The sequence below is a fragment of the Aythya fuligula genome, chromosome 1, assembly GCF_009819795.1.
Source record: "Aythya fuligula isolate bAytFul2 chromosome 1, bAytFul2.pri, whole genome shotgun sequence".
NCBI lineage: Eukaryota > Metazoa > Chordata > Aves > Anseriformes > Anatidae > Aythya > Aythya fuligula.
The window spans coordinates 189,118,336-189,146,331 of NC_045559.1; the positions used below are offsets into that span (position 1 = coordinate 189,118,336).

A 27,996-nucleotide genomic window follows, 5' to 3' on the forward strand; every position below is an offset into this window, starting at 1 on the left:
AAAGAAACGAACCATAAAGACTCCCCAGATCAGTTCTCATCCTGCATTGCCATTATGGACATAGCCAGATGAAGGTGCTGGAGGGACATTTGCAGTACACCAAACCTTACATAAAGGCCTTAATGATAACAAGGCTGTCAATGTGCCCACAGACTGTCCCTGAGCTGCAGCATCCCTCCAAGGGCAGGCAGGCAGGCAGAGGTTACACAGCCCAGGGAGCTGAGGTGCACAGCACCAACCTCACTATATGTAGGAAATTTAAACAACCCAAGATCCTAAATTGAAGAGATTAAGAGTCAATTCCTCAGCTGCAGCAAGCAGATCTGGTCACAGCCATTGGGTTTGCACTGTCTGAAGCTCAGCAGAGAAGTTCCTTGTGATCTTGGAGCTTCTCTGTGGAGGTGGTGGTGAAAAACATATTTGTCTTCATCATGGAAAAAATCCTTGGATGCAGAGCCAGAGGTAATTAAAAAATTCTCTAATCCTCCCACTCTAATTTCCTTAATTTGATATGATGAAACGATAGTATCTGAGTATTTATGTACTTTGTGCAGACTGACAGGAAAAAAAAAAAAAAAAACAGCTTCCCACCCAAGATCATAAGATTTCTCCTCCTTCTGAAAATATCTTGGAAAATACTGGATAATTACAACCTATTTGAAAGATCAGACCTTGAAATAACTTTTCTTAGAACTACCTTTTTCTACCGACAACCTCTCTAGCCCTCCACCCACCTCCCACCCATACCAATCCCAGAAGCAAGATACCTCTTGTCCGACAAACACCACATGGAGATGGATCTTGCCAGAGCAAATACAAAACCAGCCAATACAGCTCCAGGATGCAGCCTTATGATAGAAACACCAAAAACCATGGGTGATTGTCATGCTCAACCAAAACACTTTCATGGGAAGGGATAAAACCAGGCTCACCAGTGATAAGGTATGGAACAGGACACCAAAATTCAAGGGACTGAATGCTATTGAGATCCTTCAGCCTGCTCCATAAGGTGCTGGGTAGAAAGAGGTACATTTGATGACATCAACAAATTGTTCTTTAAGGAACTAAGAGATACCTCTAGATCAACTTGCCAGATGTTAACTGGGAATATCACATAGCTGATACAGACAGGTCCAGGAGATTCCAGAAGCGCCCTGATGATAACTTCTTGGTACAGATACTAAGGGAAAGGTGCCCTCCTAGATTAGTTGCTCATAAACAGAGAGGGTCTCATGGGTGACATGGTGATTGGTGGTTGTCCTGGCCATAGTGACCATGAAGTAGTTGAGTTTTAAATTCTTGGTGATAGGAGGAAAACTGCCACCACATCTTCAAGCCTGGATAAGGGGAGGGGAGACTTCAGGCTGCTGAGGAAACTAGTTAGTAAGGTCCCATGGGAAACTGCTTTTAACGACATTGGGGTCCATCAGTCCTGGTCACTTTATAAGAACTCCCTTTTAGGAGCATGGGAACAGGCAATTCCAAAATGTTGGAAGCCAAGCAGGTGTGGCAGGAGGTCAGAGTGGCTAAGCAGGGATCTTCTAGAGCTTAGACAGAAAAAAATGTATATGGCCATGGGAAGTGCGTTCGAGCAACACAGGAGGACTACCAGCGATACTGAGGGAGAAAATTTATGTGGCCAAACTCAAGTAGAATTGAAGCTGGCTGGTACTGTGGGGGATAACAAAAGGGTTTTTTAAAACAAGTTATCAGCAAAAGGAGGGCCAGAGAAAACATTGGTCCGCATGTTGATGACTATGGTGAGCTCACAAATAGGGACAGAGACAAAGCAAAGTCATTTAATGCCTTCTTTGTCTCTGTCTTCGACACCGATGATGGTGTTGGAGGACCAAGATTGCTGTAATAATAAACTCCCAGCTGAACACAACCTTTTTGTTTTTCATGAAAGCTTTCAGCACTGTTTCTCACAGTATCCTTCTGGATAAAATATCCAGCATTCAGATAGACGTAATGAGCTGGGTTATCAGTTGGCTGAGGGGTTGGGATCAAAGGGTTATAGTAAATGGGGTTACATCAGGCTGGTGGCAAGTCACTGGTGGGGTTCCCCAGGGCTTCATTTTAGGGCCAGTTCTCTTCAATGTTTTCATAAATGACTTGTATGTAGGAGTTGAAAGTGTTTTGAATAAGTTTGTAGATGATACTAAATTGGGAAGAGCTGATGACTCCATTGAGTGTAGAAAGGCCTTGCAGAGGGATCTTGACAAATTAGAAGGCTGGGAAATCACCAACAGTATGAAATTTATGAAGACCACGTGTGAGATTCTGCACCTGGGAAGGCGCAACCTGGATATACATACAGATTGGGGGACAAGAGGCTGGAGAGCACAGAAAGAGATCTGGGGATTCTGGTCAATGACAAGCTGAATGTAAGTTAACAATGTGCCCTGGCAGCCAAAAGGGCCGACCATATCCTGGGGTGCATCAGGCACAGCTCTGCCAGCCTGTTGAGGGAAGGGATTGTCCCGCTCTGCTCTGTGCTGGTGCAGCATCACCTCAAGTACTGTGTGCTGTTTGGGGCACCACAATACAAGAAGGACACAAATCCATTAGAGAGTATCATAAGGAGGGCTACAAAAAATGTGAAGGGTCCAGAGGGAAAGACATATAAGGAGCAGCTGAGGTCCCTTGGTTTGTCCAGAACAGAGCAGAGCCCGCTGAGGGGAGGCCTCATGGCGGCCTGCAGCTCCCTCACGAGGGGAGCGGAGGGGCAGGCGCTGAGCTCTGCTCTCTGGGGACAGCGACAGGACCCGAGGGAACGGCATGGAGCTGGGACAGGGGAGGGTCAGGCTGGGGGTTAGGGAAAGGGTCTGCACCCAGAGGGTGCTTGGGCACTGGGACAGGCTGCCCAGGGATGTGGTCAGAGCACCGAGCCTGCCAGAGTTCAAGAAGTATTTGGACAGTGCTCTCAGACATTGGGGTCCAATTTTTGGGTGGTGTTGTGTGGAGCCAGGATTTGGACTCAATGACCTTTGTGGATCCCTTCCAACAGAAGATATTCTATGATTCTGTGAAATCATTCAAGCACAAATACAAGCTGGGTGGAGAGTGCCCTGAGAAGGACCTGGGGGTGTTGGTTGATGAGAAGCTCAACATGAGCTGGCAATGTGTGCTTGCAGCCCAGAAAGCCAACCATATCCTGGCCATCATCAAAAGCAGCGAGGCCAGCAGGGCAAGGGAGGGGATTGTCCCCCTCTGCTCTGCTCTTGTGAGACCCCACCTGGAGCCCTGCGTTCAGCTCTGGGCACAAGGACAGGGACCTGTTGGAGCTAGTCCAGAGCAGGGCCATGAGGATGATCAAAGGGCTGAAGCAGCTCTCCTATGAAGACAGGCTGAGGGAGTTGGGGTTGTTCAGCCTGGAGAAGAGAAGGCTCCGGGGAGACCTCACAGCAGCCTGCCAGTACCTAAAGGGGCCTACGGGAAAGCTGGGGAGGGATTCCTTGTCAGGAAGTGGAGTGCTAGGATAAGGGGTAATGGCTTTAAACTAAAAGAAGGTAGGTTTAGATAAGATATTAGGAAGAAATTCTTCACTCAAGAGGGTGGTGAGGCACTGGACCATTTTGCCCAGGGAAGCTGTGGATGCCCCATCCCTGGAGGTGTTCAAAGCCAGGCTGGATGGGGCTTTGGGCAACCTGGTCTGGTGGGAGGTGTCCCTGCCCATGGCAGGGGGGTTGGAATGAGATGATCAGTCCCTTCCAACCCAAATCATGCTATGATTCTTTGATTTGGGTGAAAACCAAATGATCATTAGTCACCAGAAGTGACTAAGCTGGAGACCTCACTGAAGACCCAGAAGCACCCAGTTACCAGCTAGAGAGGTGTGTTCACAGCACCCCTTATTATCTGTCTCTCTTCTTCTGATTCTCAAGGGTGGCTTGCAAACACCTTCAAAAGGTGAAACTTGGAAGTGAAATTCATAGTTACTTCAGACACTAAATATCATGGTTTTATTAGAAACACAGGCTGCATGGCACATTAAGATTGTCTCCTATCAACCGCCTTCTGCATTTTGGTGCACAGATGTTAATTACCTGCTCCTCAGCTGGCCAGCATCTGATCAACTCTGTGCATCTGGATCTTCTTCAAGGTCCAACAGATTTCAACTAGTCTTACTGTTTCAAGCTGTCCAGCTGAGTAACACCCTTAGTTTGGAGTAAAGCCATTGCTCTGATCAAGCTTTCGTGTGCAACTTTCTGCTTTGATCCAAGGGAAGAACTGGGTCTCTATAAACATGGTGGTTTTCCAACTAGGTGGTCTGCTAACAAGCATTATTTCTCCTTCTCAGCCTTGATCTCTGAAGAGATTTTTCAGATTTTGTTTTTTCTTCTCTCTTTTTTTTTCCTTAGGACACAAGTTTTGCTTCCTTAAGTAACATGTTCCTGTAGCAGCCACACAGCTCATGTCAGGCCCACACTCATCACACTAGAAGATCTATCTTAAAAGCAACCCTTGAACTAACTCTTCAAGTAAATCCTTGCTTGTAGAAACTACATTTAAAACAACAAAAACAACATTTTCACAGCCCCAAATCTTCCAAATTTACCAACCATCTTGGGACAAAATTACTGACTATAGCTTAGGAGAAATTTTAGATTTCTTAACCTGCTATTTCCTTATGAACAAATGCTGTTGATAAGCAGCAGTTTGATACATGCTTCTGTGAACTTTTTCTATACAAATTGCCTCAATGTCCACTGACTTACACTGCAAGATTTCAGACCTACAGCTCCCTCCTTTAAGCTAATTGTTTCTGTTCTCATTTTACCCAGACAGCCTCCATGTGTTTCTTAGCTTGCTTGGAGATCTCCAAGGAGGGAGACTCCTCTGCATTGAAAAATTCCAAAAATAAGGAGTATATTATGTATGATGTCTGTGAAAGCACACCAGATTTCAATAAATTCAAATTCATCAAAAAATTTTACACAGTAAGCTTATCAGATACACAGAGTTTATGCAGTTGCCTAACCGAGTATGTTGTTCTCTGGCCAAAAATCCTGTTTTTATTGGCCTGTGTTGGTCATTTTTGGGAAAAAATATAGTGTTAAAAAAGATCTTTCAGAGGTAGTATAGAGATATTTCAGAACAATTTCAGTGACTATCAGATTTGGAAAATGTTATGAACAAGCTTACCAGAATTAAGAAGTACCATGAACAAACCAAGAGAATTAGCGTCAGCATTTTTTTAAGTGTTCTGTTAAATGTTCAGCTTTCATGGTATGAGGAGCAATACAAAAAGAAAAACGCATTTTATGCTTTTCAAGAAAAAAATATACAGAGGTTTGTTGCACATTTTCCATGGGAAAACAACAACAACAACAAATGATAATTTTGAAAATACCTTAGTCTGTAATTTCCTGTACAGTTTAGAAGTCAAACAGGTCCCAGCCAGTGTGCTGAGAAATTATCTGCAATGTTTTTGTTTGTTTTTTGTTTTTGTTTTCTGTTTTTAAAAAAAAAATCACTAATATCAAGGCTATGAAGTTAGAAATAGAGTACACTGACATAACAGATAGCATAAGAGCAGCAGATAACCAAGCAGAAAATGGAGGAATCAGGCTCGAGATGTCTGCTGCTTCATTTCTTCAGAAGTAATTATGATAATTTTTTTTAAAGGAAGCCATTAAAGGTAATAGCAACTGAAGAGCAAGCGGTGTCTGACAGAGACAACGTACGAAGGTTACAACGCTGTATGAAGCTGTTCAGGCATTAGGTTTCCAAGTAGTCACTAATTAAATTGTCTCTTGCTCTAAGTTCAGGCGTCCAACACATTTCCAGCACTTTGCGGAATGAGCTTGGTGAAGGTCACTGAGCAGAAACACGAGGCTTTCTGGCACTGCACGGCTCTGAAAAATGCGTGGCGTGCTCCTTGCATGCAAGCAGGGGCAATGCCTGGTTTCTAGTAGACCCTGCAATGCGGGTAAAGCCCTGGGAGGTGCAAAATGCGGCTCTGACTTGGTGTGCTTGCCCTGGCAGTGGTGCTTCTCTCTTCAGGTGCACAACTGACTTGGGAGCCTGAGCCCTTGTCACTAAGGTGGCAAATGGCACTCTGGGCAGAGTTTGTGTTAGGCAAAGTGTTGCCAGCAGGTCAAGGGAGGTGATCCTTCCTTCTCCTCAGCACTGGTGGGGCCACACCTGGAGTGCTGGGTCCAGTTCTGGGCTCCCCAGTACCAGAGGGACCTGGGCACACTGGAGAGAGCCCAAGGCAGGGCCACCAGGATGATGAAGGCACTGGAGCTGTGAGGAGAGGCTGGGAGAGCTGGGGCTGCTCAGCCTGGAGAAGAGGAGGCTCAGGGGGATCTCATCCGTGTCCCTAAATCCCTGACGGGAGGGTGCAGAGAGGCCGGAGCCAGGCTCTGCTCAGTGGTGCCCAGTGCCAGGACAGGAGGCCATGGGCACAGCCGGGCACCCAGGAGGCTCCCTCTGAACGGCTTCCTTCAGGGATTGTGCAGCCCCTACCAGACATAAGAGGGGCCAAAGCCAGAAAATGAGCTTGAAAACATAACATTGAAGTCTTGAGCTGTTCCTACTCCCTTTTCCCATTGTCTCTGTCAGCCTGGTTTCATGGAAACCCTTTGGGGGGGAGCCATTGGGTGCTCAAAACAGCAAACTCCCTCCCCAACAGCTGTAGTTTCCTGTCCCCTCTCTGTCATGACTGCCTGGTGCTCTGCTTGCTTTATTTCTATCACCAGCTGAGCTGCTGGGATGCCAGGCATCACGGCTACTCACAGCACAGGAGAAAAATGAAGAATTTAGCAATTAACCAAAACTAGCAGAGTTTGCATTTTATACAAATATTGACTTGTGTAATAAAAATGATTTTTTTTTTTTGCAGGATATCCAGTGTCTCTCTGATGAAGAAACACAGCAAGTACATAAACCAAGCAGGAAAAAAGAGCCAAGTGGATGTATTCACTGGGCACGAGTACATCGTGGGATCAGAGTAAGGAGGTGGAGAAGACGAGGCAGGAGCCGCATAGGGCTTAAGAGAGGAGAGGTCTGGGAGCTCAGTGCGCGGACCAGCAGGACCCGGCCGGGTGGTTTGTTTTTATATGTAAAGAATCAGCGTGCTTTGGAAGGAATACTGCAGCTTTCACTTCTGAAATAGCGCTGTGACTTATAGCAAATGCAATTTGTTTCAACATTTTTGCTAAGCCAAACCATCGTGGTCTGTTTGTTTTGGAGAGGTGGGAAGCAAGCCGCGAGGACAGGCTGAAGGCTCTTTTTCTTCCCTCGTTGGATTTGGGTCAAGTGTTTACAGATTCAGGTCAACTCTCAGAGGAGCAGCCACCGAAATTTGCTCCCAGGATTGAACTCCTTAAATAACACGGGTCTCCTTCCAGGCTTGGAGGCGATCACAATTTTTCAGCTCTTTCCTGTGTGTTTCTGAATGCGCTCCGTATTTGAAGGAGGAGAAAAAGCCGCAAGGTTCTGGTAAATAATGCCTGATTTTGGGAGCTGTTAGCCAGCGGCTGCAGGATGCAGCGTGACAGCACAGGGCAGGTACATGAGCAATGGGAGGCTTGGAGCTGGCGTTCATCTTTCACTTGCTAGCGAAACACTGGGGGAATTATTTTGCCAGAGAGTCGGAATTTCTGGCACCTAACTCTTGGAGGAAGGTTAACGTTACAAAATGCTAGGATCTAGAGCCTGGAGCTTCAGCTGGAAGGAAGCAGAAATGTATTAAATCCGTTATTTATGGTGAGCACAGTGCTTTATGGTAAGCCAGGAGCGGCCCAGAGCTGGTCAGTTGACAGCAGTGAGTAACCACTTACATAAGCAGTGAAATGCCACAGCAAATACCCTGCGGTCGCTCCGTACTTTTATTCTAAGAATTAATTTCCCTTGCCGGGTAATTTGTTTTCCCCCTTTGTCTCTGTGTGCCTCTGCTAAGGTCTCCGGTGCCTTGTGCCTCCTTTCGGTACCTCTGGAAATAAGCACTGCAGCAGGCAGCACGGGATGGAAACTCCCCACGCCCTGCTTACCGGGGGTAAATACCTCACCAGGAGCACTGCGCTGGAGCACAAAGACCGGCGGCGGGGCTGCAGGTCAGCTCATGCTGCCCAGGAGCCCGCAGTCCGTTTCCTGAAGGACTTTGAGCACCAATGCTCGGGCAGGTTGACCTGAAATCCATCCGGGACAGGAGGGTCATGCAGCTCTCTTACCCCCCAGTCTGAGGCTGCCAGATCCCCACCAGGGACACGGGCAGGTAGCAATCTGTTGCATTCTCCAGGGACTCCTTAAACCTTTGAATTTCAACACAATTACTTGGATTTTTAAAATTAAAAAGCTTTTTTTTTGATTTTTTTTTTCCTCCATGAAAGCCTCTGAGGCAATGCCCAGATGGGGGCTGCTTGGACTGGAATCATGCTCGCTGTGCACAGCACTCATGCGTTTTGCCTGATCTTCTGACAAAAATCCAGTGACCGAGATGGTCATAACAACTCAATTAGGCCAGAAGAAGACAAAAAAAAAAAAAAAAAAAAGGTGCTGAAATCTGAAGCAGAACTGCTCCTGCTCCAGCCCTCCCCGCCGAGCTCCGCTCCTGACAGTCATCAGGCCCCTGGCACCGAACCACAACCTGAGCGAGCCTTCCCCCTCGCCCCCAGCTCCCATATGCCTGCTCTCTATGACACCATTTGTTTTCTTTTACAGCTCTTTTCCTCTGTTGTTCGACATTCCTCCGAGATGAGACCTTCTACCTTCATCCCTGGCCAAGCCCCACCGCCAGCTCCCTGGGTGGTGCGTGGCTGCTCGCCCCTGCATCCAGGAGGCCGCAGCTGCAGCGCGTGGTGAGCCCGCGCCCGTGCTCCTTCCCTGCCTCCCCGCCTGCCAGAGCTTTCTAGGAAGGCAGCGTCCTTCTCCCAGGTGGCCACCAGCAAACCCCACGAGCACTCGCCCGACCAAGAGCAAGCCCTAGCCTGCTGTGAAGCTGTGGGGAGCTGGGGGTCGGTCTCTTCTCACGGATAACCAGTGATAGGACCAGAGGGAATGGCCTCAAGTTACACCAGGGGAGGTTCAGGTTGGAAATGAGGAGACATTTCTGCTCAGAAAGAGCAGTCAGGCACTGGGACGGGTTGCCCAGGGAGGTGGTGGAGTCACCGTCCCTGGGGGTGTTCAAGGAGAGGTTGGACGTGGTGCTTGGGGACATGGGTTAGTGGGTGACAGTGGTGGTAGGGGATGGTTGGAGCAGATGATCCTGGAGGGCTTTTCCAACCTTAGTGGTCCAATGAAGGTTCATCATGACCACAGGCACGGTAACCTCAGCAGAAACACCACATACACGTCTATGGCAGCTACAGGCATCTGAGCTGGCACCACCACAACCAGCACACACCTGAAAGCTGTGGCTGTGCTGGGCTGAGGTCGAGCTCCCAGGGCCGTGGAATGGCCTCCCCGTGATGCTTCTCTGCACACAATGAGGCCACTGCTTTAGGTAAAGCACGTCCCAGTTGCAAATGCTAGATCAGTGCCGGCCAGAAATTACTTCTAACAAGACCTTTAGATTTGGGGCTGGTCCACATCAAAAAACACATTTAACTTCATTAAAAAAACGTGGTGGTATCCAGTAGGCTAGAAAATTAACCTCAAAAGTTCCCTTTACTGCCTGTTTCTTCCGTACAACGTGTGCTTCTTGTCGCTCTGCAGGCAGCACGGGGGAGAGGAGAGCCGAGGCTTTCCCAGCTGCAGCAGCACGCGGATGCAGGGCCACCCACGGAGACAACAGCCCCGCTCCTCGTCTCTGCACGACGCAGGAAATCCCCGTCCCCCCTTCCTATCTTTTCGGATCATTTGAGGAGAAATTGTTATGAGTCATCTACAGCAGCTGCAGCTCCTTCCTAATGTTTTCTGCCGTTTGGTGCCTTCGTGACTCAGCTCGAGTTTCTCTTCTTCCCCCTCCTCCCTTGAAGATGTGTTTCTCCTTTTTCCTCCCCAGGGCTGAGGATTTCGTGGTTTATTTTCATACAAGGCCCTGTCCTTTCCATGGGCAAACCCAGATTGGGCTGTAGGGTTTATACCAGTGTATGGGGACAGCACTGCCCCTTTCACCGCTGCCTTTTTGGACCAGATCTTTTCAACTTGCCTCCAACATGGAGATGAAGTAAGTCTGGATGTAGCTGCCTTAAATTTTTGGGAGCCCTGTAGCCAAATTGGTGAGCTTATAAATCAGGAGTTTTTCTTACTGGGAAGAGTAACAAACTTACCTGCAGGACTGGCTTTCTCCTCCGGTGGCGACAGCCTGCAGTCCATGCGACAGCAACTTCCCCTGGCAGGACGATGAGCAGGGGTGTGACAGTGGGAGGCCTTCAGGTCCGAGACACCAAGCAGAAGCTGCAGGCAGTTTCCCCGCAGCTAGTGGCACCATGATCTGTTTCTACCCCAGACCACAGGCACATGCTGAAGCACATAAGGAGGCTTAGAAACAGAGGGAACAAAGTCAATTCTGATTTTCTCCTCATTTTTGAGGGGACTAAAGACAGGAGAGACCCATTGAGTCAATGTTTCAACACAAAGTGGGTGTGTTCAGCAAGCCAGTTACCTGTCATCCTTACTTGGGCAAAGTAAGCAATAAACATACTTAGCTAGCTTTGATGCTTTAATTGTGTCATTGAGCAGTAATCCGCATCTGTATGTGAATGTGCACCACTGTGAAGTTCCATTTTACACCCAGAAATCATTCAAAGGGACAAAAAAAAAATCCACACAAACAAGGTGTGTCAAAGTAGTATAAAATAAGATTTATTTGCAAATCATTTTGACAATAAGGAAACAAGTACATCTTGGATGTGCATCTTGGGGATTACGTGACGGCTCTTTTGCCTTCTGAGATTTCCATTTAGATGCACCATGGGACACCTCCAGAATTCAGAATGAGCTTTGAAGTGTCTTTTTTTTTTTTTTTTTTTTGCCTTGCTGTACTACATAATTCCTTCCACAGGCACACTATGGGAGACTCACCAAGTCTTTTAACAAGAAGCTATCACACGGAACCGCCTCAGTTTACAAGGAAAGCTTGCATGATGGCTGTTTCACATTTGTTTAACACAGCATTAAGCACTGCAGGATTCCCACAAGCAGAAGCGCTGTGTGCTGTAAGTTTAAAAACAAACCAAAACAACAAAAACGCCACACAATCAAACATGCCCCATCCCAAATGCCACATCTACAGTGAAACCTCACATTTCTTTTCTTTCCTGTGTAAGGACGTACAGTACATCTGGTTATGACCTGAGTTCTCTCTTGGAAGCTAAGGATCTGTGTCTCATGTAAAAAAAATAAATCAAAAATTCATTATTTAGTAAGAACTGCTATATGTGAATGAACTCAGGATAAAGGCAACACAAACTGGAAGGCAATTTATGGTGGGAGGGGTAACTTCTGAGCTAACTCACAGCAGTTACAAAGGAAGCAGCAGTATCTTCAGAACACTTCTTCCATTTATTTCCACCTTTCTACCCAACCTCGTTCTCTTCATCTTTCAAAAAGTGAGGAAATTTAAACCCTGAAGTCACATTTTTAATGTGATGAGATACCAAGTGAGTTTTGAAACCCCTAACGATTAAGTTCTCTGAGCAGAGCACATTCAGCATACCTTGCTTTAGGGGGAGGCCCCAAACGACCACCACAAAACAAAGAAATACCTACTCAGAGAGGACATCAAGGATTCCAAGCTACATCTATTATTTTCAATACAGTCCTAGAAAATACTATTTTTGTAAGAGGGACTATTTTTTTGCTTTATGAAGCTCAAAATAATCCCAATATTCAACACTGGATAGTATTTTACCCCTCTCCCGTAAATACAATAACTCAAGAAACAGTGTCTAAGTGTCATTGTCACCAGTTCAGTTAAAGCACTGATGAATACATTAGATCATTCAAATGTAAATAAACATGATCTAGACATAAGCATATGCCCAAAATCGTAACAGTAACAACTACTATCTTCTATGATCTTCTATTGTATTAATGACAGACATTTCATTTAATTATTTTGGCCAAAAAAAAAAGAAGAAACTAATCGAGTCTTAGAGACATTGTTTCATTTTGCCCTACTTCAGAATGACTAAGCCCAGACCCAACTGAAGGCTCTCGATCATCACTCCACACGATATCCCACCATGGGGATCTCTGGGAAACCGAGTGCATATTTATGGAAAAAAATGTACCTAGTCATTTCACATCAATCACTGAAATGATTTGGGAGCAAGGCACAGAACGCAGGACTCTCTTCACACTGAATGCCTTAGCTAACATCAGGCTGCCTCCTGAACAAGCTCAAAATGGGAAAAACAAGAGACAACGATTCAGAACAAACATTACGTTGACAAACCCTGCTTTCTTCAGCCCCAACTCAGCCATCCAAGCTTCAGAGAATGGCAAGAATTTGCATTCACCTCCTCTGGCTGTGCCGGTCAGACAGCTCCAAGCCCTTACTCTAAGCCACGTGGATCTCCACATCTGTGGCGTACCGCAATAATTAATCAGCAGGTGCCCACATTCTTTTACTGGCCCCTAGATTTTGTGATTTTAACAGTATTTCTGTGAGACAGAATTTGTCACGTCTCCAATGAGTTCCTAAAGTTTGTAAAATCCCTACCCTGAAAATCCGCTATTTGCTAAGGAAGTATCATCATTAGTGAGAAAGTGAATCAGTGAGTTCTGAGCACACCACCTTTAATGGCATCACTTAAACAGACCCCATGCAGTCTTACAAATTGTGCTCTTTAACAGATCTAGGTCTGAAACCCAGCAATGCCCAGGGGTTTTAGAGGTCTCGTAGAAGTGATTCAGTTTTCAAACATCATTAAAGGTTTTGGCAGATTAATATTCTATGAAATCTGTAATACACTTGCTAACATTTATAGTCCAATGATCAGTTAGAAGTATTATTGCATCTTATGCGTAAAAATATAGGAGGTTCTATACAGAAAATTAAAATAGCATTAATCTAGTATTGATAGTCATATAAAATAACTCACAATTATGTAAGTTTCCATATTTAATTATACATTTAAAAATAAGTTATAAAAATAATTAAGCTTCTTTAAAACTCCTATGGTGTCTTCTTTTAGGAGTTTTTACTCATATCTACTGATTGTCTAGCATCAGCAACAGCTTCTGGTACTCGAACAGTCATATCCTCCATTGACTTCTTCAAGCAGATCTGGCAGCCTAGACGTGATCTGTAAGGAAATAACATTGCCTTGAGCTCCAGCCAGTCACACATCTCTCAGTACTTACAGCCAGCCCTGCTTCCTGGACCTTCGGCCATCCCAAACACTTTGTGATCCAGAAACAGTCCCCTCGTGCACGGTCTTAATCAAGACCAGTAGTAAACTGCTTGCATCAATGCAAAGATATGTGGCATTAGTCACGGTCACTGATTTACACTCTTAGGTTACAGGCTTCAGTACGTTGGAAGGGGAACACCAAGTGCTTCACACTTGCTGAGGCAACACAGCGATGGTGACCCTTCCTTTTACAGTGGTTCACAGTCAAGGGTAGGGACAGACACTTGATCTCCCAAGAGAATTCAGCCTCTCTGAAGAGACAAAGCAACTAACCTGAAGGACAACCTCAGTAAAAGCACAGCCTAACCCACCCAGGGTCTGAAGACAGCCTGAGAAAACTGAACATGCATCTGAACAACACACCTGAGAGCTTAGGTTAGTTGAATTTTTACAGAATTTGTCAGAAAAGCTACATACAACCTGCCTGAGAAGAGATTAGGAACTTCTTTCCATTTCTATCCCTGGTATCTTTTACAAGTTCAAGTCCAAGTCTGACCTCCCCCTCCAACTTCTACCTGGAGTTCTAGACTTTTTTTCCTAATTATTTACAAGAAAATTCCCATTTACCTTCTCTTAACACAGCTGCTGCCTAAGCAGGTATCTAAGAAGCATCTTCCTACCACTAACATTGTTTAAAAAAAAAAAAAAAAGCTCTGTGATAAGGTAATGGAGAGTACACATGAACCACATGGGACATATTAACTACCTTATTCCATGTCCAAACGATAGCTACAGGGTCTTTAAAAAGTCTAAAATTTGATCTCTTTAGAACTCGCTCCTTGCAGGCTTAGCACAGTGTTTGCCAGAATTTACATATATTAAAGAAGCCTGCCAACTTTTTACCAGTTCGTAAACAAAGAAGCAAACTACAGCTGAGGGTAATTGGATCAGGTTTTTAACATGACCGAGTGGATGATAACACTGCGGAAACAGGAATATATCCTGACAAGCATGTTTATCATCCTACAAATTCACTGACCCAATCAAAACATTATGTTCACAGAAAGAAGTGAATTAATGCAGCTTGCGTGTTGGGTAAGACAGATATAAGGAACTTGAAAAATATATTTAATCTCAGTAATCACTACATTATCACACAATGAATCCTCTCTTCCAGTTTTGCTTCTTTAGTCCAGCAATGTGCAGTATCTTTCTCTGCTGTTTTAACATTGGAGTCTTACTCCCAGCTTTTTAAAGGAACTCAGCCAATTTAACATATACGCATTCATTTTTAGGAATACCTAAGTGTTAGCAAGGATGTACAATATTCCATGTCACCAGCTGAATAATAATTTAATCAGCATAGGAACATAGGCAGAGAGATCATAAGAAAGATACCACATTAATATGTGCACAGAACTCTTTCAAGCACGTAGAGAGCAGCTGTTAAAGATGCTGGTTGAGTGCTACACCTGAAAGCAGTGTAAGTGACTGCATGCATCAGCTTCGAGGTACTGTAATACATGCATAAATATATATATTTGGCAGAAGACTTCAACTTGTGAATATGCAAGCATAAAAGTGTCTTTTGGAGTCAATCCACTACAGAGATGCAATTTACAATACTTGTTTGCAAGGCTTAAATTGGCTGAAATTTCTGTTTTTCAGTTAGAACCAAAGCTAACTGCAGATGTACACTGTAGTGTTGACAATGGAGTTAGCTTCATTTGAAACAACACTTTTTTTGAGCCTGCTACATGATAATACGAAGCATTAGGTAGAGCTAAATAACACCGTGAGAAACAAACTACCTTCCATCCACAGCATTTGCAATTTTACAGACCTTTAACCAGATTCCCCCCTCCCCTGACAGCCTAAGAAGTTTGGACCACGCCACCTCCAAAAAAAAAAGAAAAAGAAAAAGAATGATTTAGTTGATTCCTGCCTGAAAGCCATTCACCTTTAACCATTTCAACAGGCCTTCCCTTTGCTTCTTCTCATTCTATTTTCTTTAAAGAGGCAGGAAGTCAGAGTTGTACAAATATGAAGATACAGTTAATCCCTATTTTGTCATATAACAGTATTTTCTGTTTTTCTACCTGGTCCTACCTCATATTGCTGATGTTCCATTTACTTTTTTTTTTTTAAATAAAAAAATGAAAAAACACTTTAAACTGACATTCCTGAAAAGGCTTAGCTCGCTGCCATCCCATTTCAAGTAAGCAAAGTTACCACTGTTCCACCTGCCTCTCCATATGCATTAATCTGCATCTGTTACCACCAAATTTTGTTTCCCATCACTCAACCACGTAAGATCCTTCTAGGTGCTGTCACAGCCAGTTTCTGACTTTACTGTAGAGTCACACAATACTGTACACAAGCTTTGCATCTTGCTCTTCATCTCTTCTCTCGAGTCATTCACAAACATGAACGCTACATAAAATCTAGCACAGATCTTCCAGGAAGTCCCCTGAAAAGAAAGCTTCCAGTGCACAGACATCCTTGTAACATCTCCAGGAAAAGACAATGGAAAAAAGAAGAAAGAAAACACCTTTGCTTTTATGTATCTATTTATAAGTGCACCTTCTACATCACCTATTAGCTCTTCATGAAGAATCACAGAATCACAGAATTTCTAGGTTGGAAGAGACCTCAAGATCATCGAGTCCAACCTCTGACCTAACGCTAGCAGTCCCCACTAAACCATATCCCTAAGCTCTACATCTAAACGTCTTTTGAAGACTTCCAGGGATGACAAGCTTCCTGCTTCTGCTAGGCTGAAATAGCTTGTTAAAAAGTAGAAAAATATTCTTGTTTCTAATCTTTTTCCTTCAGCATTCTTTCTAAACATTTAATTTGCCAGGGTTTACTTTCCCCCCTCCCCTCTCATCTTATTACTTTCAGGAACCTCCATTGTATTACAGTTATTCAAAATGATTTTGTTTTAGCTTTTCCAATCATTCCCTCATTTTATGAGGCATTAACTTTCACAGCAGCTGCTAGTTGAAACCTTTCCAGTTCCAGAGAGTCACTGACAAGAAAAAAAACTTTTATCCTCGGACTTATGACAGCGCATGGCAGCACATCTCCATTACAAAGCTTTGTATCAGCATGAGACCAGGCAAGCTATGGCAAACATGAAAATCACTTAAAGCACTCTCTTCCAGAAAAGTCTTCCTCTCACACACCTGAAAGATCCCTGGCCATAGGAAGAACATATGATGTTAGGAGAACCTAACACAAGCAGCACGTGCCTTCAGAGGGTCTAAAACTTAATTTAGTCTGAAGGAATCTGAGAGAAAATAGTGTTTAAACAGAGAGCTCTGGCTTTCTACTGCTTTTCAGTTCTTCACTAAAACACCCTTGCTTTAAACCTTTAACTAAAAAGATGGTTGAAGAAAAAAATGAAGCTGAAACAGGTTTCTCAGCTTTACTTCTTTGCTTTCACAACCTCCTAAAAAATTAAGATCTGACTGAAATTAGAGAAAACATACCCTTATGGAGAAAACATTTGTGCAGGATTCCCATTGTCGGTATAAGGAGATAAATGAGTTAATTCAGAATACTTCTTTGCAGAGACATTAAAAAATAAATGCTATACAGGCCAGGTATGAAGCCCTCTGAAATCCCTGGAAAGATCCTCAAAGACTTCCAACAAGCAGTTGTTTTAAAACCTGAAGGAAAGGGCTTAAGAAACCTTTCAGTGTAGCTGCCTATGGCTCTCGTGATTATTTTCTATGATATAGGCTGTGTGCACGCCAGCAAGCAGTGCGGCCCTGAGGAACAGGTATGTGGAGTGACGTGGTCTGTGACGAGGCTGTGACTCCCGTCAGAAGGCATGTGACAGAGGGAAGCTGAGGAACAGAAGGTTACTTCACTAGCACAGAAAAAAATAGCATAGAAAAAATAAAGAGGTTGTGGAATCTCCCTCCTTGGAGATCTTCAAAAGGCGCCTGGACATGGTCCTGGGCAGCCTGCTCTGGGTGTTCCTGTCTGAGCAGGGGTGGCAGTAGGGGCCCCTGCCAACCTCAACCATTTTGCAGTTCTGTGTAAAGATCTGACCCAAACTAAAACGCTGACGTAAAAATATCCATAAAATACATTAACTGGATACACACTGATGGGGACAGAAAACAGAAGAGAAACAAGAACAAGGAAATTCACACACAGGACTGCAGTGGCAAAGTTTTTGGTGAACGAACTGGGGTTTTGGTCACACTTCAGTATCTGGCACTTCTGCATCAGACAAAAGAGCTAGAAACTGCCACTCTTCAGTTTACAAAACCTGACAGTATTGGCATTAAAATTTCATCAACTGTACTGACATCAGTATGAATTCAGAAAAACAACAGTTAAACTTGCTGGTCCTATCCATGTAACAGAACCCAGTTATTCATTAAAAGCTGATTAAGGTATTCTAAGAACACTGGACTTTCCCATGTGCAAACCCTCCTTTCTGTTCTTTGATGTAGGGAAGCCTTAGGGTGCCTTACGTGTCTGTGAGGCCGTATGCCAGGTCTAACATGTCCATCTCTTCATCAGTAATTGCATCTAGCTTCTCAAATATGTGGTCTTCAAAGATTAAGTGGCAAGTCGAACAGGCTAACGTTCCTTCACACGCACCTGAAGAAAACAGCAAGGTAACAGAAAGCTCAAATTCCAAATTACCGTATTTCAGAAGAATTTATATAGATGTTTCAGCTACTAAAGTAAAGAGAGGGATTGATCATCAGATCATAAGAACCACACAGAAAGCACTGCACTGTTATACTTCATAACAGTATCAATAGCACATACTCAAAGCAAGTGTGACGTTGTGCTAGAAGATCCAGTATCATGTCTTCAAGTACAAAAAACAAACGTGGAAAGAATTTAATAAAATGTTAAAGGCTGATTAATGTTCAAGTTGTCACATCAACAATTTAAGTGTCTCAATGTTGGGGAAAATAGTAATGAGTAAAAAAATAAGTTTAAAGAAATCACACCAACCAGTTTGTTTAAAGAGTGGAAGGTGTTTTTGCAATTGTAAAGCCAGCTGTAGGAATTGAATCGAGTGCAGCTGAATATCACAACAGTTTTACAAGTCTTCATGCACAGATACTTCTATCTTTATTACTGCACGTGGGATGCCCCCTAGTGCTAGAAGTAAATACGTAAGATTTACATTTTACATTTTTCCCTCATTATTTTTCCCCTCTAAACACAGAACATGGTTTTGCATTACTCCATTGCATTACTCCCCTGCCCTAGTGTGATGCTTCATTATCAAATTATTATTGAAATAGGCACAGCATGTTATAATTAAAGGCTGCTACAGTATGTCAAACATTTACCTTGGACATTATTTAGAGTTTACTGAGAGCATTAGTTTTCTACCTTACCACACTGCTTTAAAATGGCTGATACATACACAAACTGGAAGAATATTAGCTGTAGAATACAAGCAGACTAGTCAAAGGCCTGTATGATACACCTAATAAAATGATACATAAAGCTAGCTATCACAATGTTACAGAATTTTAAGACTCTTCTTCCCCTAATGTATACAACTCATAACAAGATTCTGTAAAATTGTCTTAAAGATTATTACTAGCAGTGAAATTTATTCATACTTCAATGAAACATACCTCAGATTTCAAGCTGTAGTGCACTAACGTACTTATTTTTTCCTGTAATTGCCCCATGCTATGTATTCACTTACACAAACTGTAATTCCCTTTCCTGCTTTATTTTGCACTATTATTTCATAAACTCACGTTCATTTAAACACCTGTTCTGAAAGCTGGCTTTGCACTGTCTGAATCCTGTAACTTTCATGGAACAAACTTTGGACTTCCCATGGTTAGAAGGAATATAAAGGCTTTATAACTTCCTCCTGTTTTCATTTTGACCAGACCTTGTACTGAGTTAGAATTCCCCCAGCACATTGGCCTCCTTTACCCCAGCCCTTTTTATAAGCAGCAACCTTTCTGCTCTTCCCTGCGACATGGCACGTATCTGGTTGTTTCCTTCAACTCAGCTCTCAAATACCATAAAATTTCTGCTATAAAAAGGCAAACAACAAATTAAGATCACACAACAATACAGAACTAACCTGACACTGTTAGAAATACACCATTTGTGTGTTGCCTCCAGAACCTTTCAGCTCAGAAGATCTCGCAGGTGGCATCTTTCATCTTTACAGAGAAATTTGTCTGACAAACCAGGGACCAGGTTAGGAATGCTAATGCCCTGATAGAATTAAATCTGGCCGGGGATGTCAAGGCCAACAAGAAAAACTTCTACAAGTATGTCAGCCTGTCTTCACCGGCAAGTGCTCCAGCCCCACCACCCAAGTTGTGGAAGGCAAATGCAGAGACTGTGAGAATGAGGAACCTCCCACAACAGGAGAGCAGGTTAGACCATCTAAGGAACCTGAAGGTGCCCAAGTCCATAGAAGCTCGTAAGACGCATCCGAGGACTTGGAGGGAACCAGCAGATGAAGTGGCTACGCCACTATCCATCGTATTTGAGAAGCTGTGGCAGTCTGGTGAAGTTCCCACTGACTAGAAAAGAGGAAATCTAACCCAGAGTTTTAAAAAGGAAAAAAAGAGACAACCATGGAACCAACAGGCCAGTCAGTCTCACCTCTGTGCCCAGCAAGATCACAGACCAGATCCTCCTGGAACTGTGCTAAGGCACATGGAAAACAAAGAGGGGATTGATGACAACATACACTGCTGTATGAATATGGTGGCTTCCTCAGATGGGGTTACAGCACTGGTGGATGAGGGAAGAGCAACTGATGTCCTCTACCTGGAGCTGCACAGAGTCTTTGTCCTTTATGACATCCTTGTCTCCAAATTGGAGAGACGTGGGTTTGAGAGATGGATCACTCGGTGGGAAAGGAATTGGCTGGATAGACACACTCGAAGAGCTGTGGTCAGCGCCTCAATGACCAAGTGGAGACCAGTGAGGAGTGGAGTTCTTAAGGGGTCTGAATTGGGAACAGCTCTATTTAACATCTCTGTCAGCGACACGGACACTGGGATCGAGTGCACCCTCAGCAAGACTGGGGGTGACACTGGGTTGGCTGCCGTCCAGAGGGCCCTGGGGAGGTTTGAGAAGTGGGTCTTCTCAGGAAGCTCAACAAGGCCACGTGCAAGGTCCTGGATCTTGGGCAAACCCAAGCACAAATACAGGCTGGGTGGAGAGTGGATTGAGAGCAGCCCTTAGGGTGTTGGTTGGTCGGAAGCTCAACATGAGCTGGCAATGTGTGCTTGCAGCCCAGAAAGCCACCCATACCCTGGGCTGCACCAAAAGCAGCGAGGCCAGCAGGGTGAGGGAGGGGATTGTCCCCCTCTGCTCTGCTCCTGTGAGACCCCACCTGGAGCCCTGCATTCAGCTCTGGGGCCTCCAGCACAAATAGGACGGGGAGCTGTTGGAGCATGTCCAGAGGAAGGCCATCAGGATGATCAAAGGGCTGGAGCAGCTCCAAGATGAAGGACCGAAGGAGTTGGGGTTGTTCAGCCTGGAGAAGAGAAGGCTCCAGGGAGACCTTACAGAGGCCTGCCAGTACCTAAAGGGGGATACAGGAAAGTTGGGGAGGGACTCTTTGTCAGGGGGTGGAGTGATAATACAAGGGGAATGGCTTTAGTCTAAAAGAAGGTAGGTTTAGATTAGATGTTAGGAAGAAATTCTTCACTCAGAGAGTGGTAAATCCCTGGCACAGGCTGCCCAGAGAAGCTGTGGATGCCCCATCCCTGGAGGTGCTCAAGGCCAGGCTGGATGGGGCTTTGGGCAACCTGGACTGGTGGGAGGTGTCCCTGCCCATGGCAGGGGGTTAGAACAGGCGGTCTTTAAGGTCCTGTCCAACCCAAACCTTGCTGTGATCTTTCAGATTCCACTTTGATGGCACTCTGTCCATGTTGCCCTCCTTTAACACTCAAGCAAAGCTCACCTCAAATAATTTTTTTAGAACTTGATCCAAAATATTCTATGTACCTGCAGGAAAATAACAGGGAAAAGAATCCAAATAAAGTACATCTAGGTTTTACAATAAACTTAAAAATACTTTTGAATAAACTTTTTGAAGAAACACCATAGTTTCTTGACACTGAATACGGTATTCGAGCCGTCTACTTACCAAAACCATCTATGTCTAGATTATTTTCAATAACAACATCCAGCAGCGAATCTCCAGGTTTTCCTTTGGCCGTTAGTTTCTCACCATCACGATTGATGAAGTGAACAGTTATTTTATCTTCTGAGCTGAAAAAGAAAAGCATGTAATAAAACCAAAGGAACAAAACAAAAATTGTTTAGACCTTTAAAATTGATTGACTACTACTACGACAGTAACCAGCACCAACTTTTAAAGGTGCAGACGCAGTGACCCAAGGAAGTCACTGACTTTTACAAACTGTTACAGGTAGAGGCGTTCACTGCTGTACCTGAGACATGAAAACAACAAGACAACCTCTCATTTATGTTTTGTCACTAGAAGCTATGCAGAATCCCGATGCTTCACCTTTCACCAAAGAGAGTCAGAGCTAGTTTATTTTAGGCACTCTATTTGCATTTTTGCCAAATAGAACAGCTAATTCAACTGCTTCTCTTCACACCTTTCTGGAGACTCTTGCTTTGCATTTATGAAATGTTGTTTGTTCTCACCATTATCTGCTAGATCAACTTTAAGGTCTTCCCACTTCTGCTTCGAGTTTAAGGCATTCTAACTTATCAACTCCGAAATTTAATTCACTCCTCACAATAATGGAAGCACTCCAAAAGCATTCTGCTTTGTTGAGCAAGGGTTTTCTTAGGATTTCACTTTGTAAATATTTATTCTAGCAAAGGTCATTGAAATTTCAACATGGACATCAGAAGAAAGGTTTCCTGCTTTGCTTTTCAGACAATTGTGTATATTTAAGAAAATTTTTTCCTTGTACTCCGCATAAAAATTTCTTAAGACTAAAGTATTTTATATGGAAAAAACAGGGATTTTTGGTGTTTCATGTTACATGCAAATTAAAAGGAAAGTTTTTAACATACTAGCAAACAAAATAGAGTTTGTTTGTTTAAACAGACTATTCTCTTTCTCATAGTAAGAAAGCAAAACAAGAAAAACTTGTTGGGCAGACGGGGAAGAAATCTAAGAGAGGAGAGAGATAGAGAAAAAAAGGAAGCTAATGCAACATGTTTATTTCAATGTGAAATCCATGTTTAAGAACAGCATGCTTGACACTACCTCTTTTTCATAATTGTGGGCTTTGAGTGATCTACGACACAGAAAGCAGACAAGCTTGAAAATCTAGTCACCCCCTAGGAAACTCATAAGGAAATCTGTAAGGCTGAATATTAAAACAAAAATTTAGAAGTGGCCTTACTGAAACATCAGTAGGTTGATTATTTTTGGAACCACCTATAAAAGAAAATGTAATTTTAGCAATTAAAGTTGAAGTTTGTTTTGAACAACAAACACGTTTGTTGCTCCAGACTTGATGTACATGCCACAACTGGAAGGCAGCTGGCAGCAGGAGGTGCCGCGATGCGTTACGGTGCTGTAGTTGCTCACTCCTAGTCGTATCGTCCCGCAGCCCATTCTCTGGAGGGTAGCCACAGGCTACTGTTAATTCCGAATTCATTTCAAAATGATAATCGATAATGAAGGGTTGACCTTGTAGATCTGCATGGTTCAACTGGAGCATGCAATACAATAAAATTTAGCAATCTTAGAAGATGTATGTTTACAAAATGTAACTAATGTGACATCAGAGGTGACTGTGTGACTGGAGCGCCTCCAGCAAGCCATCCTGCCGAGGTTTGAGCAGTAACCACTCTGCTCTGCTTCTCACCCCTCTGTTGTGCTCCCACAGCACAGCCCAGGAGATGGGCACCCACTTCTCAGACATGCTAGCACAACATCCACCACCTTTACCAAACGTCAGCTTCACTGGAGGTTCAGGCTGATGGGTTTAGATTGCATCTGGAAAGGCGTAGGTTCCTACTCACACAGCCAAGGGAAACCACTACAATATTTCTGTCAACACGATGTATTGGTTTGTATTGGTCTAAGGATGATGCATGGGCAAGTCAACTCAGTCTGGTAATCTGGCTGAAAACCAACTGCAAAAACAAAGCACCCTGAGCTAACCCAACAGACAGAACGGCCACTGCCCACCACAAAATGAGGAACAAAAACGGGATCTCCCGTCCTGAAGCCACAACTTTAGACAAGCTCCGGCCAGTTGTGGAACAGCACCGTGGCTGTGAACCCTCCGCTGGTGCTGCATGTGGCAGGGGAAAAGGGAAGCACCATCTTTAAGTCCCCAGTTTTTGTTAAAGAACATTACAAGAAGTAATCTCTTCCGCAGGGTCTAATCCACTCCGGTTAGTAACTGAAATGTATTTATTTGTAACAACATTAAAGATACCTTCCTAGTCTTCCAGTAGGATCTATTTTTCTGCTATTGCCATCTCTGCTACTCTTCACACAGTCAAAAAGTTTAATTCAAAAAGTTTAAGTTACCGAGGCTTTACTGTGCATGAGCCCGACTGGTGAAAATACTTTCAGAAATATATGTACATAATAAATAATCAGGCCAGTCAGACATTCAAAACACACTCTGTAAAGATCTTTTTAATGACTGGGAGATACTGTTAAAAGAAAAGCCACATCTACATGAAATGATATTTAGGGTTTATGAGTTTCAAGCAACATGGCTTTTTGTCTACATCTGCACTGGGGGGTGGGAACCACACACACCACCCTGCAAAGCAGTCACAGAAAATTAAGGTGAAACAAATGCCAGGTCTTGCGCAAGCATAAATAGCCTCAGGATTACCAGAAAGAACCAAACATATTTTGTGTGATTTGCATAAAACATCCCAATTCATGCTTAGATTAACCTTTTTTTTTTTTTTTTTTTAAGCTGGCTGTAAAGTAAAATTCATTTCTTCATATGGTTGCCACAGTCCTATCACCATTGTTACCAACCTACACGAAGATACCCTAAATTAAGCATACTGCAAACAAACTGAAGAGCACTGAAGAATTCTAAGTGCTGTTCGCTGTCCCTCCTGTGCAAAAATGTACTGCAAGAATCCTGACAGCCACTTTTCCTCCTTTAAAAGAGGTGCCCTTCTGGATCTTCGACTTCTAAGTACCATCCATATTCTTCCAAACAAACAAAAAAAAAAAAGGTAACTGCATCCTTCTGCTGCACATGGAGAGACATACTCCATTATTTTCAGATTTTTTTGGTTCATTCAACAGCCCTAATTGCCAGTAGCATTTCATTAAACTATTACACAAGTCTTAGAATACGGAAGTTACAAACCTGAACTAATCCTTAACCATGCAGCAATTATGTTGTGACACCAAGAATACTGTATAAATATCTAAACTGCTATAAAAAATTCTTAGATAACTGCTGTTCATCTCAAAATGAAAAGTGGGGAAAACAGGGGAAAAAATAGACTGAAGAAACATAACAAAACTGGGAAGGAAAACATAAGGCTCCCCACTGAACCCCTTTGGAAACCTCTGCTCCCAAGAATCTCTTCTGCTGACAATTTTACCTGATTAGGCCTTCATTCTCTAGACATAAATACAGGTAATTTTATATGTAAAAACAATGAGGAATGAATGTTTTTACTGGACTAACATTGACTATACCAGTTTCAGGAACTGGGTCTCAAATAATACATTGCTCAATAAAAGCAGGACTAGAAAAAAATAACTTGCATGTAAATTGAGGAACTACTGATGTATGAAAGAAACCAGGATTTTTTTTTCTCCTTCCAAGTCATTTAGCTGGATTATAACATGTATTATTTAAACAATACATTTGAAATGCTTGCTTGTGCAATATGTGTGAACAAATGGCTGGTCTGTTTACAAGCCTGCATTCAGTCTGTGTGAAAGACCTGCAGGATTCTTGGTCTTATATAACAATTAGGTAAGGAAATGTCTTCCCTTTTCAGTAAGCTGCTTCATCCTATTTGACCCTGTTCAATAACTTCAATACTTTTTTTTTTTTTTTTTTTTGAGTCCTGACAGTGTTTTTCAAAGCGTGTTTATTTGTTTTGTTTTATTTTTTTTCAGTGACCTCAACATTAATGATGGTCTGGGCAGGTTAGTGGAGACCTACCTATTAAGGCATTAGAGTCACTCAGAGAAGCAACCTAAACAGGCCCCACACATGCCTTGTACAGGAGTCCTGAACTACCAGGTTTGTTTGTCTCTATTAAAAGTATCTGCTGGGACAAAGTAAAGAGCACCTACAGGACTGTTTGCTTAAAACCAAACTGTTGAAATGACTTTGATGGCAAGGGCACTACCCAGCCCTCTGGAAAGAGGCTAGGCTTGCCCCGATGCTGGGCAGCCCACTGTGGGTTCTGCTCTTAGTCAGAGAAACTCCTCTGACAACCAAGTTAATTTGCCTTTTAAAGGTGCATTTTGAATACTGGAAGTTACCTGCGGGCTCAGACCTTTGGATACACAGGTTATGGTCTCCGAGGCCACGCACAAACAAGTTTCTGACTACGTGTAGTGCTGCCAATCTGTAGCCGTGGACCGTGCAATATGGGTGCCTACAGGGCTCGAGCATGCCACAGCACGGCTGAGGGCAGGAGGGGCCCTAAACACCTATATCCTGAAGAGAAACTGTGCCACAAGCAGGGGAGATCCTCAGATTTGTGCTGCCTTCGACGTGCTGCGCTTCCACCACCGATCTAGTCAGTTTTACTAAAACGAAAAACACAAAAAACAGAATATACCAGCCCCAAGCCCCCCACCGAGGGGCAGTCCCCTGACAGACGAAGCCCGGCCGGGCCCTGCCCCGAGCCCCTCAGGGCTCGTCAGGGGCCGGGGCCGGGTGCCCGGGGCCGGGTGCCCCCGATCGCTGCCCTCAGCCGTGCCCGCTCCGCTGCCCTTACCTGCGCGCCGCCCGGGCGGAGAGGCCGAAGGGCCGGGCCGACAAGGCAGCGGAGCCGCAGCCCGGCCTCGTCCCGGCTGCCGGCGAGGAGGAGAGGAGCCAGCGGCGGCAGGAGGGCGAGGAGGCGGCGGCGCGGAGCAGGCTGAGGAGGCGGGCGGGCGGCGGGGCCGCCATCTTGTGGCACGGAGAGGAGGCAAAGTCCACGGCGACTCTCGTACGGGTTTACGCCGCCTGCGTAGCGCGCTGCCCGCCCACTGCTGACGGCGTCGGGAGGGGACGGCGCCGCGAAAGCCGTGGGGTTACGCAAAGTGCGTGGCGCCGCGCCGTGATGGCGCCGGGCGGTGCTCGGTGCAGCGGCCGCCCCCTGAGGGTGGTCCCGCAGGGAGCGGGGTGTCCTTCTGCCCGCCCCGGCGCCGGCTGGAGGGGATTTCGAGGCACTGCTGGCACAAGGAGTTGTTAATAAATCCGCAGTGGTGTTTTTTGAAGCCTGATGTGTGGTGGATTAGGATCTGTGGGCAGGGAGATGGTGATGCTGGTGGTGGTGGTGCTGGTGATGGTACTGGTGGTGCTGGTGGTGGTACTGGTGGTGGTGGTGGTGGTGGTGGTGGTGGTGGTGGTGGTGGTGGTGGTGGTGCTGGTGGTGCTGGTGGTGCTGGTGGTGGTGGTGGTGGTGCTGGTGGTGGTGGTGCTGGTGGTGGTGGTGATGGTGCTGGTGGTGGTGGTGATGGTGATGGTGGTGGTGGTGATGGTGGTGGTGGTGGTGGTGATGGTGGTGGTGGTGATGGTGGTGATGGTGTTGGTGGTGGTGGCTCAGAGCTCTCAGCTACCCTCTGTGCTGGCCACACAGGATCACAGAGAAGTTCCCAGGTCCTCACTGCTATTTCTTCTGTCAGAAGATCAACTTCTAAATCCCAGCCAGCAGCAAAGGGACGGCAAAGATATCAGAGGTTTTAGCAGGAGGAGAACTCAAATATCAGTATAGAAATTTTGAGATATCCTCAGCTGTACAGACCACGCATAGACCTAAGTCATCTCCCTGTAATATACACATCAGCCTACAAGATCTGATTATGTTGTGATGTAGATCATCCTAACATACTCAGATTGGAGAGTGAAAAAATTAAAAAATACGGTATTTACTTTGAAATAATGTTTTCAAACAGGGGTGGAAATAAATGGGGAAAAGGAAGAATTGTTTACTTCTAGTGCTCTTAGGTACACAGGATTCTTCCTGATGCCTTAGGATTTCAGGAGTATATTTTTGTTGCATCAGAGTCAGATCAATGAGGGAGATGACATTATACAATCTAATTTACACTGGTGTATTTTCTTTAAGTAAAGGAGAAGGTTGTGGTGGAAAGGTAAAGAGCCACCAAACTTTCTGTCCATAAACCAAGTGACTTATATGTGCCAGTTTTCTGGAAAATTTATTTATTGTTGTTATCCTTTATAATCTAGTATTCTTTCTATAAAACAAATATTTGTCTGTCCCCATTTACCTTTAAGACGGGATTTTAGAAGTGTTACAGTTACTTAGATGCATAGTGTATCTCTAAATTTCATCTGGCAGGTGGAGGACCATTTTTTTTTGTAGGCAATTTCTGTAATAACCATCACGGAGGCTCCAAGTAACTGAAGTCAGCTGGGTTATGACCGTGTAATACAAGCAGAATCCCTTTCAGTTGTTCTTTGATTACTAGCAAAGTAATTGCATTTGTTCAAATACTCTTTTCATAGAGTGACATTTGTTAAATATAACTGAAACCAATGCACAGTATATATTTGTTAAATCATACATTTACATAAATACAGTCAGCATACTGGAACAT

The 27,996-nt window shown here is 44.2% G+C and overlaps 1 protein-coding gene across 1 annotated transcript; it reads right to left on the minus strand.

Moving 5' to 3' along the window:
- Positions 1 to 10,733: 10,733 nt before the first annotated feature.
- Positions 10,734 to 26,377, minus strand: FDX1 (ferredoxin 1). Its single transcript, XM_032198995.1, has 4 exons — positions 26,169 to 26,377; positions 21,376 to 21,500; positions 17,744 to 17,873; positions 10,734 to 13,202 (listed from the first exon to the last, which is right to left on the minus strand). The coding sequence occupies exons 1-4, from the start codon at positions 26,339 to 26,341 to the stop codon at positions 13,088 to 13,090; spliced, it is 543 nt and encodes a 180-aa protein (XP_032054886.1). The 5' UTR covers positions 26,342 to 26,377; the 3' UTR covers positions 10,734 to 13,087.
- Positions 26,378 to 27,996: the final 1,619 nt, after the last annotated feature.